This window comes from Lissotriton vulgaris, chromosome 2_1, assembly GCF_964263255.1.
Source record: "Lissotriton vulgaris chromosome 2_1, aLisVul1.2, whole genome shotgun sequence".
Lineage (NCBI taxonomy): Eukaryota > Metazoa > Chordata > Amphibia > Caudata > Salamandridae > Lissotriton > Lissotriton vulgaris.
The window spans coordinates 842,593,216-842,608,933 of record NC_141687.1 but is presented as its reverse complement, the minus strand read 5'-3'; the positions used below and the strand labels follow the sequence as shown (position 1 = coordinate 842,608,933).

The following is a 15,718-nucleotide window of genomic DNA, read 5'->3' as shown; positions in this document are numbered from 1 at the left end:
AACACTGCTTAAGTGGAAATGTCACCAAGCACCATGATTCCTTACTGACTAGGCATCAGGTTCTTGTTCTGTGGTGGAAAGATGGCCTAATTAACCCTTCGTGAGTCGACTTGAAATTGCAGACAAGGGCTAACTGAAGGGTAGTGATCTAGTGCAGGCCTAGCTACAGTAAATCACAACTATCACAGCTGCAATAAAGATGTGCAAATCTAGCAAGATTCTGCAGCACAAAACACTTCAATATTAATATATTAAGAATATATCAATATATGTATGATATAAATGGAAATTCCTATGGCAGACAAAACACAATGCACAATAACCAATGGCACAGTAATGAAAAAATAAAGTAGTGAAGCGAGAGGCCCTGGCTATGCAGTCTATTTACTGTTAGCGACCTTGGAATTACTGTGAATGTTGCCACAATCCTGCAAACAAAAAGCACGCTATGACAGAAATACAGTTAGAGTTTTGTTCACAAATGTATAACAATGAAAATGAATAACTGCTCACGAGATATGCGTTGTAATGTGGAGGATTTCAACCCTCTTGATGACACTGAAATACTTTATCATACAAATGCTTGTTTGGTGCGACTGAAAAGGAACATAATGCCACCCATAGAGAATTTCTGCTGGACTTAGATCAGCAGAATGCACTATTAAGAACAGGCGCAGTAGGGCGGGAAAGGGGAGTCGACAGGTGATGCTCGCCACATTGCCAACTCACAGGTTTGACGAGTGCATGGTAAGTGTTTTTTTATTTTCCTTATCCCGTCATCTGTCGACTCCCCCTGCCCCACCCCCCACTCTTACTTGTACCGGCTGCGCCTGATTACGAAGCACAAGTACTGCAATTGGGTGGTATCCGTTAGGACCTTGTCCATACTATTTCCCGTGATGGAATGAGGCCCAAATTGAACCTTGTTGAGCCTATCAAAAAAGCTGCTGCTCCAACAAGGAGGAGGTTAAGTTGTTCCTAGGATTTGTGGATTTTTATTGCCGATTTGTAAACATTTTTGCATAGCCTGTTCATAAAATGTACAGTTTTCAGGGGAAGCAATTTGCCAATATGCATTTTCTCAAGTCAAATGAGTTATTGTAAAGGACCCATCTCAGGGAAAATGTTACCCTAATATACAGAATAAGCAAACATAAAATATATTTCCATAAACAAATCAAGAAAAATAATTGTAATCTTATACAATGTATTTACATTAATTAAACTAAAAACGCAACATAAACATGAAAAATGATACATACATTTTTTTAAATTAAATCAATTACAATTTTTAAACAATAGATTTGAAATACTGACCATTGACCAGCCACTCTGACCATGGTCGCCAGTAACAAGGGATTGGGTGCTACCATCAAGCAACAAGTAGATGGGAAAAAACCTATTGTAGCATTAGCATTCCTTTCCTGGAAGGGACCAGAGAAACATTACTGGGTGGTAGACAGTGATGACCTTGGATGCTACTGGGTGGTCAGACACTTCAAATATTTTGTTTGCAAAGGTCAGCCACAAACACTCTTTATTTTTAGGTCAGGCAGCCAGGAGCTAGACAAGCACTAAGTACGTAAGCTTCTGGCTGCCTGAGCTGAACTTTGCTATGCTGAGGATGTCACAGCTCCTGTGGGTGTGACCTCTTCATCCTCTCAGTGATCAAGGGGAGTGTCACTGATTGCCTCGGACCTGGGTGCTTCAGTTTTAGGCCTGAAGTGCCCAGGGCTGAGTGTCAAACACCGCCACCTCGTCACACAGTGGGGTGGAGTCAGCAACTCTCACTGACACCATCCCACTCTGTGATGAGGTAGAGACTGTCGCCTTACCTCCAGTCAATGAGGGAAGGCCGCAGTCCCAATCCTCCTAGGACCTCCGAGGCAGAGTAGCACAGGTGTGATTCTTTTAATGTCTGGTGCATGCATGCTTGTTTATATAAATATTTGGGCGTGAATGTTGTGAATGGATGTGTGTGTGTGTATGTGGATGTATGTCTGTGTGCAAGCACGTGAATGCATGGGTGTGAGTGAATGTGTGTGTGTCACGTCCACCCGCATCTCTGCTAAAATTACTAGCCGCCACTGGTGATATGACCAATTGAATTGTGTGAAGATGTCCATGTTTTGTGTGTTGGGCCCAGTACAACTTTTGACTTTCTGTAAAAGTAGTTAATGTTCCAATCCTGGAAGAATTAGTTGAGTGTGTCTCAATGTTACCCTAGAGAATGGATACAAACCTGGAGTGTAGATAAAGTGTCAATGTTCAACTCTGAGTGTCTCTCTGTTCCGAATCCCCTTGGCTATATGTTTGTATTTGCTAAAATGGGAGGGAGGGGGGAGCGACAATTAGGGGTGTGCGTACTATACCTTTGTGCAAACAAATTATGTCATGATCTGATTTTCGTCTACAAATTATGTTTTCATGGTATTTGATGTACTATTTTCTACACTATAATATTATCATTATTATTCCTTGTGGTTATATTCCCACCTGATATTATGGTTTCACTGGTACATTCTGTTAATCCAGCTCTTTACTGTCATCTCCAATTGTCATTGTGGATTACTCCAGCTTGGTGATGGTAACACTATCTCTTCTGCATCTTCATCCTGGTGTGAGAATTTTACTATCATAACACAGTTGTTAAATAACAAAAGATAATTCATCTTGTGAGTTGTGCTATACACATTACCACTATTCTTTTCTTCCTACTTTCACAGGATTTTGTGTCCAAGCAGTGGCATGGGCACATAGCCATGGACACCCCCTCCTGGAAGGTGCTGCTGAGTGTGTTCATCTTCCCCCTGATTGCCTGCGGTTTCATCTCCTTCAGGTAGTCCCTGTTGTCGAACAACCATTCTACAGAACCCCAGACCTATCTTGTTCCAGGGTCCATGGGGCACTTTCAGTTCTTTACAAGGAAACAGCTGTCTGCCCTTTTGGTCTTTTATTGAAAAATCAATTAAACGCTGGATTTCACAAATCTGTGAGGGAATTGACTGAAGGAAATTAAAAGACTTCTCATCCAGGTGATACTTCCTCTGCTTGGGAGGTAGTACTGGGGTCGAGTAATCTTTCACATATAACGAATGTATCCCACAAAATATTATTTGTAAAATATAGTGAAACACCAGTATTGTTAAAAAATATCGTGGGACAGAATATAACAGGTAAGAATATCATTATTTGAAGTTTTTTATATTGTTTTTTAAATGTAGGCATACATAATATTTCCATGGTATTTTAATTAGTTATTTGAATTGTATTTGTTTTTGTGTAATTAGTTGCTATTATTTTAATGTAAAGTGTGTTTCGTTATTTTTTAGTGATGCTTTTTTTTATTTGATAATAAATGTTACGTTTTTTCTTTCATTTTATTATTAGTGCGTGAGACGTATTTCAAATCTATTGTTTAAAAATTGTAATTGATTTAATATAAAAAATTATGTATAATTATTCATGTTCATGTTGCGTTTTTAGTTTCATTAATATATATATATATAAATTGTATAAGATTACAATTATTTTTCTTGATTTGTTCATGGGAATATATTTTATGTTTGCTTATTCTGTATATATCTAATTTATGTTGTATTCATTTAGGATAGGGAAAATTAAATCAGAGTTTTCAGAGTTTAATATTTTCTCTTCTGTTGCTCATGCTGGAGTGAGAACAGTAGATTTCACCCCTCCAAACACTTACACAGCAGTTGATCAGGTTGGAGTGAGAATAGTAAAACTAAATCCTCCAAATTCTAACACTTTCCAGACTGTTGCTTACGTTGGAGTTGGAACAGTAAATCTAAGCCCTCAAAAGTCCAACTCTTTCACTTTACAGTGGTTACGTTGGAGTTGCAAGAGTAAATCTCCCCCCTCCAAAGTCCTACACTTTCCTTATTGTTGCTCAGGTTCGAGTGGGAGTAGTGAACTTTAAACCTCCAGATCTACATTTTGTATTTGATTTTTTTAAAGTTGTTTTAATATATATTTTTTGTTTTCATCTTAAAAGTTAGGTTAATGTAAATAATGTTTTTTAGTAATTAGTTGTATACTTTTTTATGTTATTGTAAATTATTCTACATTTTGTAATATCCAGTGTTTGCCATAATTCCTTTTATTCAAATGATTTTATTCGTTTTAATGATAATTAAATTGTTTTAAAATATGTTTATTATTTTTATATTTGCTGTAAATTATTTATTTTTATTTTATTTTTATAAACTATTATTTATTCATATTTCTTATATTAGTACATTATTTGTAAATGTAATACTATTTTGAAAGGAAATATATATTTTAATGGTTATTTAGTGGATAATAGTTAAAATTCCATAGACATTCATTTTTAGGCAATATTGTGGTCTTCTTTATTTTTGTTGTCTATATTTTTTGCTTTACATACAACATATATAAAGTCAGTATTTATGTCCTCAGTATTTTTTGGCAATATTTTTGTCGGTCATTCAACCATGCCCGATTTTGTTTAAGGAATTGTCTACTGTTTTTAATGGTCTCTTCCTCCTGGAGCTTATGAGTACTACTGCGCAGATCACAGGTGGGTATTTCTATAGGAGATTTGTTGTCATTGCCCTATGACCTAGCCTTTATGAACTGCATGAGTGCTATATTTTTAAGGAATTGTCTACTATTTTCAATGGTCCCTTCCTCCTGGAGTTTATGAGTACTACTGCACAGATCACAGGTGGGTGTTTCTACAGGAGATTTGTTGTCATTGCCCTTTGACCTGCTGCACTTTCTGAACTGCATGGGTGCTATAGTGACAAAAAGCTCCAAAAATAACGCTGCTATCCCCATTTGCTTGCAAAATGTTTTTTGTACCAAAAGTTGAAGCAGAAGCAGTGCTAAATGTTATTGTTTCACTTAAAGCAAAATCCCTAAGAAGTTATCTAAAGGGAAAGGTAAAGGGTAAAGGGAAATCAAGTGAACAATTACACGAACAGCCCCATGAACTAAAGTCACACAGTTTAGTTCCACCTGCTGTGCCTGGAATCCTAGCACCAAATGAAAACAGGCTAAAAAATATAGGCAGCAGTGAGTGTGGTTAACACTGTATCATCTTTCTGCATACAAAATGAGTGACTTTTGTGAAAGGTACACGTATTCCATGAATCACTGTTGGGGCGGTCCTATTAGTGACAGCTGTACTCATTTTTTTTTGTCTTGAGTACAAATAACAAAAAAAATAGCGTTCACAGTGCTCCCTGACATAACAGTAATCAGGCTTATTTACATGCCATAGCCGCATTCTTTGGAAATTATGGCACAAAATTTATGAAAATGCAATGCTGCGTTACTTTTTCACGCAATGCCACACTGCTAATTTACATGCAATGTTCATTTTTAGTACAGGTAGGTGATAAATTCCGCTCGCTGGCGGAGTTGCAGCGTTTTGCCCACTCCGCATTACAAGCATAATGCGAAGTGGGCAAATCTCCGCTGACCCCTGCGTGCCAGAGATTTTTCTCATGCGCTGCTTGCCAATGTTATGCTGATGAGTAAGAATTTCTGCCTCCTACTGAGATTTCGGGCGATAGAACGGCACCCAGCGATATTTTCTCAAAGTAGGTGGTCATGACCATTCGCGTTGAGAAAACTGTCGCTCGAGTAGAAAATCTACTTGACTGGCAGCAAAGAAGCAGTAGCCTATGGCGAACCATGCGGTGCAGTTTGCGCTGCTTTTGCAGCATGAAACAAGCTCCCTGTGCTAAAAATCAGCTCGACATACTGATTTCCTCATGCTCACGGAACTCTGCGGAATCTCATGGAGTTTTTGTGTAACTCGACTGAATTCCCAAAAAAGGTAGCTTCACAAGTTCCATCCATCCCTAATTTTTATTTAATCTGGGCCCTAGACTTAACTTCTGTGCAAGTGTTTGTGACCACAGTTTAAATGTTCTCTCTGATCTCTGACCATTTTTATAATTAGTTTAGCTTATATTTTTTGCTTCTATTGTTTCGTGTTCCGTAGGCTCGCTTTTTTCATAGGATCCTTGAGTGCTACCTCCCACTCTAAATACATCAACACTATCAATGTAGAAGTCCTTATTTGTAGGGTGTTCTTAAGCAATGGTCGGACAAGCCTACAGGGCAATATTACGATATTAAAACAAAAATTGTCTGCATTAAGCTCAAAACCATGCAATCTCCCAAACCTGGCAAAACACCTATACAGCCTGCTTTTATAAATTCTAAACTGCCCTAATTTTTAAACATGGACCACCTTTTAAGCTTTCTAGTTCACTAATGGGGGCCACCTTTATTGTTTGTCCCAGGGTCTATTTTCTGTCCCAGTCTGACCCTGCTTATCACTCATCACTACTCACATGCACGTATTTTTGTATTTGTATGTATTTGTATTTGGTATTTGTAGAGCGCATATATCACCATAAGGTCTCATAGCGCTTGAGGTATGCAGGATTGGTGAATATATTGTGTCCCTGGCTTTGCTGTTTTCACATTTCACTTAATGCTCTCCACCGGCCCAGTTGCTGTTGGCACATGGGCTTCTTATGTATCAAACACCATAGGGTACTTGTCAGGCCGGCAGCCATTCTGATCCTTTTGCATGCTTGGATAGGGGCATCAAGGACTCATCTAGATGAGCCTGAAAATAGAGGCCTCTCTGAATGGTAACCACAGACTGTTATCCTACAGCACACAACAATCAGTAAATCTCAGTTAGTTCGTGATTTCCGCTTTTCGTGGATGCATAGAGTGTCATTTTATTGATTATGTTAATTCTACCTCCCATTAAATATGTCTTTGTGTGCTGCTAAGTATGGTGTGCTATGATTTGGAATGGTGAGATGATCCAGTAATCTTCATTACCCTGAGTAATGCTCTTCCTCATTCTAGTCCTTACCCATGAGTTTATCTTCTCAGCTTGCAGACATTGTTTTCTAAGGCAGACTTTTAACATTCCCCCAGTATAGCCGTCCCTGCAACCAGAAGTACTGAACTATGTAATTTCCTAAAAGACACTTTGGGGCATATTCTCAAGGACGTATTGCCGAGTTATCGGCACTTCATCGCAACCAACTTGGTGATAAATGTATCCCCCCATTCACAAGCTGGTGCTAACAGCCGATATCACCAGTTTACCTGTGATAGCAGCCATAAAAAACTTTGCCACAGATGACCCCGGCAACTAACGCTAATGATATGCAGAGTAGGCGTTCCCGTGCAAAAAGCTGCGATAACACCACTCCGCAGTATTCTCAAAGACCAGCCAGATCTGCGGTAAGATCCCAAAACAGGCGATAAGGTGCGTTAGCAGTAGGGATTTAACACCTGCTCTTACCTGGTGTAAATTTGGACGACAACCAGCACCATAAAAGGGAGCCCAGAGCCGCATTAGAAGAACAACAGATGCCATGGAGCTTATGATCATGCAGCTCAGAGCCCCAAGAGGGCCACAACACCCACGGCCGCCACCCCAGGCCTGCCACCCCGCCCCGGTCCCTCCCTCCCTCCCCCCGGACTACCACAGAGGCAGCAAAGACAAAGACAGCAGACATTCAGAAAATGCACCAGCCTCACAGACCTAACACCAGAGGATAGCATTGCCCACTACAGGCTCAAAAGGACAACCATCCTCCACATGCGGAACATCATAGCCCACAGGCTGATGGTACCAACACAGTGGACAACCAACATCCCTCAGCAGACAAAGCTGCTGGCTGTGCTTCTTCTGTTGGCCTCTGGTACCTTCCTTCCAACCAACAACTGCCAGAGTCGGAGGAGTCTCACAGCCAGCCCTATCAAAGTTCCTCACAACTGTCTTGGATGCCATCATCCGCTTGGTACCCCAGCACCTTCACTTACCCCAAACTACGCAGGAACATCTGGAGAAAAAGCAAGGCTTCTACGCCATATATAGCTTCCTGCAGGTGTTGGGGGCAATTGACTGCACAGATGTCCTACTTGTGCCGCCTGCCGACACAGCACACAATTACCGCAACAGAGAGCACACACATACCATCAATGTGCAGGCAATAGTGGACCACCGGGGACTCTTCACCAATGTCGTTGCCAACTACCCAGGCAGTGTGCATGATTCCTACATCTTCCAACAATCCATCATCAACCGGTGCTTCCAGGATAGCATCTATGGAAATGCTCTGCTCATTGGTAAGTTTCAAATGAACACACCACACACCCCAACTCCACAATCATGCAGCTCACATCTCTCGTTATGTACATTTTACAAACTCACATACAACATGCTCACTTATCATACACAACAGCACAACTTACTGTGGTAACCTGGGCTAGCCATGTAAATGAGCCATCAATGGCATGGCACCTCTGCCACACAATAGCAGATTGTGGGGAGAGGTGGGAACCAGGCATGTGTGAAGGGGGCAAGTGACCCATGAATGAGAATGTACACAATGTCAAGTGTTGCGTGGATGTGCTAGACAGAATGCAGTATGCAGACCACACATACACTGCTGGTATTTGGAGTGTAGGGGACAGTTTATGCAACCATGTTACCTCAGCCAGTGGAGAAGATCGCGGAAATGTAGCTTGTTACATCCCCCCTGTAAGGGTGAGTGGAGTGGGCTGGCCCGGCGAACGCCAGGCCAGAGTGGGGGTGTGAATAAAAAGCACGTAGCTCTGGGCGTGGTTCTCTTCCGGAATGGCCAATGTGTCTGCCAGGGCAGCGCCTCTCATGAGGTCAATGACGTGAGCAGTGTTACCTGCAATCCTGTGCACCTGCTGCACCCCGTGCCGCTGGTCTCTGAACCAGTCTTGCCTGCCCCTGCGCACGCAGGCCTCACTGCTCACCTGCCGACACGGGCGTCTGTCAAAGAGGGCCCACCACGTGCCGGTGCAAGCTCCAAGCCGAAGGACCGTGACCTTGGCAGCCTCCTCAGACCATCGCTGGCCTTCGCGACACAGGCCCCCAGCACTCCTTACTAGTTGAAGTAATCTACTGTTGCCTCCGGCCTACACTATGCTCAAGTAGGTCGCACATTCGGAGTTGAGTCTTGATATCCTGATGGCCGAGTTCATATCTTAATGGGACGTTTAATATCACTGTATTCCCTCAATGTGGTGCCATCAACTATATGCATAGCATTCCAACCACACGTGTCTGTGGTCCCTTGCTGACTACTGCCTTTGGCCCACACTGCGGTCCAGTAGGTCACACATTTGGAACTGTCTTGATTTCTCAATGGCTGAGTTCATATCATTGTACGCAAGGAGAGGTGTACGAGGAAGACGGGTTTCAGTCCGGAGGAAAAAAGGATCATCGTTACGGAGGTGATCGAACACTACCAACAACTGCTCTGGTGTCACTAACTCTGTGCATCGCAAGCCAACGACACGTGGCTGGCCGCCCCTGCTGTCTGCTGCCTACTGCCTACACTGCGGTCGAGTAGGTCACACATTTTGAACTGAGTCTTGATTTCTTTATGGCAGAGTTTATATCATTGTACAGGTCTCATCGCAGACTGCTAACCGTTTCAGCTCCGGTTCCACTAAGTCTGTTCCCCAACATTCATGGACACTCACTGGTTGAACTTTGGTGGCGTCTGAGTATATAGCCTGGGGGTTGTCTTCATCATCATGTAGCTGACACTGATTTCGTAGGCAAAATGAGTCTGTAGCATTCATATCCTCCATATTGCCTGTTTTTGCTTGGTTCTGCCCTCTGCATCGTGCCCTGGAAGAACACCTTCCACCCTCCGCGACATTCACCTTAGACATCAACGAGGACCCGCTCAGCTCGCGTGGCCCTACCTCAGTGCACTGCAAGTCTCTGTCCCGTGGCGGTGTGCCTGTGCCGGCCGCAGGGAATCCAGGACCACTAACCTTGACTCTTTAATTGCGTTGATGCAGCCCATGCATACACTTTAGTCTTTGAGTGAGGGGGCAATAGAGACAGTTCAGTGTGTTCTCCTCAGGCATGAAGTTTATCGACAAACATTGTCAATAATAAAAGGTATGGCGCAACTGTTTACTTTAAGTGTAATTTTCGGACAATATTTGAATAAGTTATGTGATTTTACTCGTCGAATGTTTGACTCTAATTCTTCTCTGCATACTGCCAGTGTAACATTAACATGTTTTTCTGAGGGAAACATCTGCGTTGCATATCTGTCTTCCTCACTGTCACTTCACAATATAACTGAAGAAATGTTGGATGAAGATTTAGACAACAATCTACTTCATTTAGTGTCGATTTGACTCAGCAGATGTTGCCGGTTGGCCTTGTGGGCATGCGTAGAATGTCACTTCTGAAACGTTCAGGCATCCATTTTGTTTTTTCATTGTGATGTAGTTAGCTGTTCCTTCACCTTGCAAACCAATACAAAATGGCTGTCCTTCCCACAGCCTTTGCATACTTGTCCAATGGCAGAATATTTACCTTTGTGCGGAAATGAAAATCAACATCTAAAGCAGTTTCATTTCTTTAGAGATATCATTTTGTGTCCTTCAGCTTTGTGTTTCTGTTTATTTTTCAAGTTCATGACTGACTCATATTGGGCTTCTCCAGCCTCCATGTCAGCAGCTTGTGGATCAGCATGTTCCTCAGCTCTGGCAGCCATGAGAACTCGCTCCAGACTGAGGGTTTCTCCCAGCATTCATCGTCTGGGGGAATCTGATAGACTTCAGTTGATAACTCGGACATGTATAGCTACTTCAACATTGAATTCATTGAACTTACAGTGTTTGATGAGCGTATCAAGTCTCTCAACAAATTTGTCGATTGTTTCACCAGCTTTCTGTCATTCCTGATTGAAAATAAATCTTTTGTAATCGACATTCAGCATCAGATTGAATTTGCGATTTAATGCGTCTTTGATCTGGCACTTCATCAGTTTGCGGTAATGTTTTGATTACCGCTTTTACTGCTTCACCTGCAAGATAGTGCCCACACCGCCAGCGCTCGCTCCACCTTGAGCCCCATACCACTTTCATACCAAGGAGACTCATGAGACAGAATTGTGGGAAACGGTGGTGCAGGTTTATTTTGCATAACAAGTAGCAGATAAGGTGGGTCATCTTACAGGCGATCCAATGCGGCAGCCCCTCGCTGACCCGCATGCCTAATTAGCCATCTTGCACGGTAAGTCGATGCTCTTGACGGTGCAATACGTTAACACTTTATTCCGTTCTACTCCCGCCCCCCCTGTCAGGGCGGAGCGATGAGGCACACCCCCGGTCGGTTCAGGCCCCCCGACCGCCCGAAGGACTAACGGGGCGCCGACGCTGTTTCCTGGAACCCCCTCGGCTCCAGGTTCTTGGCTCAGGCACCCCTACTGTGCCAGGCAGAGGTATTGACTGTATCCTTCTGCCGCAGAGGTACCCTTACTGTCCATCTGCTTCCAGATCGCCCTGTGACTCCGCCTGCAACACAAAACAGACCATTAGTTGTTCACAACTCGCCTGCCGCTCTGCTGCTGGGTCAGGGCCAGGGTGGGAGCAGCGCAGAGCAGCCCAGGAAACGCGGCAGGAAAAGACCGAGCAATGTTAGCTGCGCTAGTTATAGGTCCCGTGAGTCCGCCTCCCGCTTGCCCAGTGTCGCCACCCATTGGTCGTTTGGAAAAGGGGCGGCTCCAGGGCCGGCGCGCTATCGTTCAGCTCGCGCGGCATGTGGTACTAAGGCGCTGTCTCGCTTAGCTCCCCTTCGCGTCGCGCGGCCAGCGGCATAGTGCCCACACCGCCAGCGCTCGCGCCACCTTGAGCCCCATACCACTTTCATACCAAGGAGACTCATGAGACAGAATTGTGGGAAACGGTGGTGCATGTTTATTTTGCATAACAAGTAGCAGATAAGGTGGGTCATCTTACAGGCGATCCAATGCGGCAGCCCCTCGCTGACCCGCATGCCTAATTAGCCATCTTGCACGGTAAGTCGATGCTCTTGACGGTGCAATACGTTAACACTTTATTCCGTTCTACTCCCGCCCCCCCTGTCAGGGCGGAGCGATGAGGCACACCCCCGGTCGGTTCAGGCCCCCCGACCGCCCGATGGACTAACGGGGCGCCGACGCTGTTTCCTGGAACCCCCTCGGCTCCAGGTTCTTGGCTCAGGCACCCCTACTGTGCCAGGCAGAGGTATTGACTGTATCCTTCTGCTGCAGAGGTACCCTTACTGTCCATCTGCTTCCAGATCGCCCTGTACTCCGCCACAGCTCTGGAGGAGGCCCCCGTCGATGACAGAGCCCCCCCACCACCTAGTTACCTTCCGTTACACCCTAGTGCCCTCAAGATCATTGGCACCCTGCTGCTGCCAGAGCTTCCTGTAAGTCAAGGAGGAAAACATCCATCCCAATACCAGACAAGTGAACCCCATCTCTTTCATAGTAACCCACAGTCCTTTCCTGTATCAGCGCATGCCTAATAAACCCCAGGCCCCTCTTCTCCATGAATTTTTGCATGGCCCTGTTGACCCTCCTCCTGCCTTGCTCGATGGCAAGGGGTGACCGCGCTCCCCTCCAGGCCCTGCGGGGGACAATCTCCGACCATATTAATTCAGTGGCCCCAATTTGTTCGTTATAGCGGTTACATCCCTCTGCATGGCATCCACTAATGCTCTCCTCCCCATTGTCACCAGATCATTCCCTCCCAGATGTATCACGAGGATGTTGGGAGGCCCCCCCGTGCTGACAAACATTGGTCCAGTCTGCGCCTCAGATGACCCCATCTCATTCCCGGGGAGCCCATCCACACTATTCCTGTCCTTGCAAAGGCCAAATCCCACTTCCTGTATGACGCCCACTGTTCCAGCCTGGTAACATACGAATGGCCCATCACCCATACGCAACAGTCAACTGTAAGAAAAGACACCGTTGGCATTATTGTTTTATTTATAATGACCTGCACAGCAAACGAAAACTCAAACAGTATCAGCCATCCTGAAAATTGGCATTACATAAAAACAACACCACAAAATGAATCTACTGTGCCATGGCCTGCCGCACAATGGCTCCTTCTACCCATCATGCCATAAATATGGCCTTCGCCACTTGTCATATTCATGGGCGGACATATCTCTGATAACAGGAGGACGACCACCTCCCCACTCGTTTGACCCCTTCTTCACCCAGCCCCGCCCTATATGCTGCAGTAGCCGCCCCTATTCTAAAGGAATGACTGGAAAATTTTTGTCCTTCCCCTGCAACTGACAAGCCCGCCTTGGCCAATACCCTCTCCATCACTCGCTCAAATTGAAATTTGGTCAATGGCGTGCCGTCTGCGTGAATCAAGAAGGGGCCCGCCAGCAGGGGTCTGATTTTAGGTATTCCCTGACCAAAGTTACCGGGCAGTACCTAGGGTCCTCGAATGCATGCAATGTTATGGCCACACCTTTACCAGCCTGATCAGTTTTAGATTTGCGCAGCCACAGAACCAGCAAATCCCTGGCACAAACGTCTATCATGTCCAGGGCTCTCCCAGACCTATCAGTTTTGGATTTCACCACCAACTCGCTGGCCCGAAAGGCTCCGAAGAAAGCCAGGCAGAAGGCTGTTGCAAAGAGTTGCGCCTCAAATGCCGAATTAGCCACAGCCGGCACTGTATCCACCATGCGCTTCAGGGCGGGGAACTCTATTCCTGCTCTCTTATCAGGGATCCTGACCTCGTCCCGTGCCCACCCTTTCAGTGCCGCCCTGATCCTGAATGCCCCCGTTGGGTCCTCCTCGCCATTTAGCCGAGTTTCGTGTTTGAGCGCTGCCAGGTGGCTGCACACCCAAGAATGGGACTTGCCCGTTTCCCTAGCCCAAACAACAAAACTCTCCACTTGCTCCCTCAAGCTTAAAGTTGCTGCTCCAAGGGACTTTGTCACTACTCGGAAAGTGGTCAGTTGGGCCGCATATCTTCTCCTGGTTGACTGTGCCAGGGAACGTTGGCCCATCCTTTTCAACCGTTCCCCCACCGAAGGAGTCGCCATAGTGCTGCCGGGAACGGTGTCATCTCCTCCCCTGCCTGCGGCCATGCCTCCCGGAATCGTGACAGCTGAAAGCGAGAGAGAGCGTCAGCTGCCACATTCTTGACACCTTCTACATGCCTAGCCCTGAACTCGATGTTGTGACGTAAACCCGCCCTAACTAGCTCTCTCAGCAGACTTAGGACTAACGGGCAGTTCGCGCTCAGGCCGTTGATTGCCTGGACCACAGCAAGGTTGTCAGACCAGAACACCACCTTTTTGTTGCCCAGCCCTTCTGGCCATAGGTGCAGTGCCACTACGATGGGAAACAGCTCAAGGACTGTGATATTTGCCGTCACCCCTTTTTTGCGCCACGCATCAGGCCATTTCATAGCACACCACTTCTCTCTAAATATTATCCCGAAACCTACTCTCCCGGATACATCAGAAAAGAGACACAAGCCTTGGCTGCTTTCCCAGGGGGCCCTCCATATCACTGTACCATTAAAATTTTTCAGGAACTCATCCCACATGCTCAGGTCTGCTCTCAATCATGGTCCCAGACGCACCAGGTGATGCCTCTTCTCAACCCCAGCCGTAGCCTTAGCCAACCTGCGGGAGAACACTTTACCAGCTGGAATGACCCTTGCGGCGAAGTTCAGCTTGCCCAACAGGCTCTGCACTAGCTCCAGGGTTGCGCTGCCCTTTCCCACCATTGCGCTAATCTCTTGTCTCAATTCACACACCTTCTCCGCCGGGAGTCTGGATTGCCCTCTGATCGTATCAAGTTCAATACCCAGGAATGTCAGCACCTGCGCGGGCCCTTCCGTTTTCCCCGGTGCCAGGGGAACACCCAAATGGTCTGACAGGACCTCAAAGGCCTGCAAGGCTTCAGCGCACTCCTGAGAACCGTCCCTGCCAAAGAAGAGGAAGTCATCCAGATAGTGGGTGACTTGTGAAATGCCATGCCTGGTCGTGAGGGCCCACTGCAGGAAGGAGCTGAATGCCTCGAAAAAGGCGCACGAGACCGCGCAACCCATAGGCATGCAGCGATCGAAAAAGAATGCCCCCTCCCACCTGAAACCCAACAAGTGCTGACTGTCAGGGTGAACAGGCAGGAGGCGGAACGCTGACTCGATGTCTGCCTTTGCCAACCACGCTCCCTTGCCTGTTCTCCTGACCATATCGATGGCCATGTCTAGTGAGCAGTAAGAGACTGAACACGCCCCCTCCTACAACCAGTGGTTGACTGAATTGCCCTCCGGGTATGACAGGTGATGGATCAGTCTGTAAGACCCCTGCTGCTTTTTTGGGACCACACCTAGCGGGGAAACTAAGAAATTCGGAAGCGGGGGTGAAGGATATGGCCCGGCCACCCTCCCCAGGTCAACCTCCTTCTTGATCTTTTCACTGACCACTTGATGTAATTCCCTAGCTGACTTCAAATTCAGGGCATCCCTGTGACCCAGGGGCCCCTTGTACGGAATCTTGAAACCATCCACAAATCCGTCAATCAATAGCTCACGCTCCTTCCTAAGCGGATACACCCTGAGCAACGGCAAGATGTTTAGCAACACAATAGGGGAAGGACCCTTGGAATGCTCCATCCCACCACCCAGCTGGGGGATTCCGACCTTGCTGCTTGAATGGGAGCTATCAGTCCCACCCTTGACCCGGGATTTCATGAAAGGTGGGCCCTTGCTGTAATCCGCCTGTGCTTTGTGTTGCCCAAGGAATCTACCACTCATTTCGTCGCCATGCTCTATCCGTCCTGTCTGCCCTTCAATCATCCTATTGTCGAGCGCCCTC

At 46.0% G+C, this 15,718-nt stretch overlaps 1 protein-coding gene across 1 annotated transcript in view; it reads left to right on the top strand.

The window, feature by feature from the left end:
* LOC147731271 (transient receptor potential cation channel subfamily M member 8-like) overlaps positions 1 to 15,718 on the top strand; it is a 416,422-nt gene that overhangs the window by 283,436 nt on the left and 117,268 nt on the right. The window contains exon 19 of the mRNA XM_086954174.1: positions 2,727 to 2,839. Within this exon, the coding sequence (XP_086810300.1) occupies positions 2,727 to 2,839 (113 nt within the window). The remainder of the gene's footprint in view (positions 1 to 2,726; positions 2,840 to 15,718) is intronic.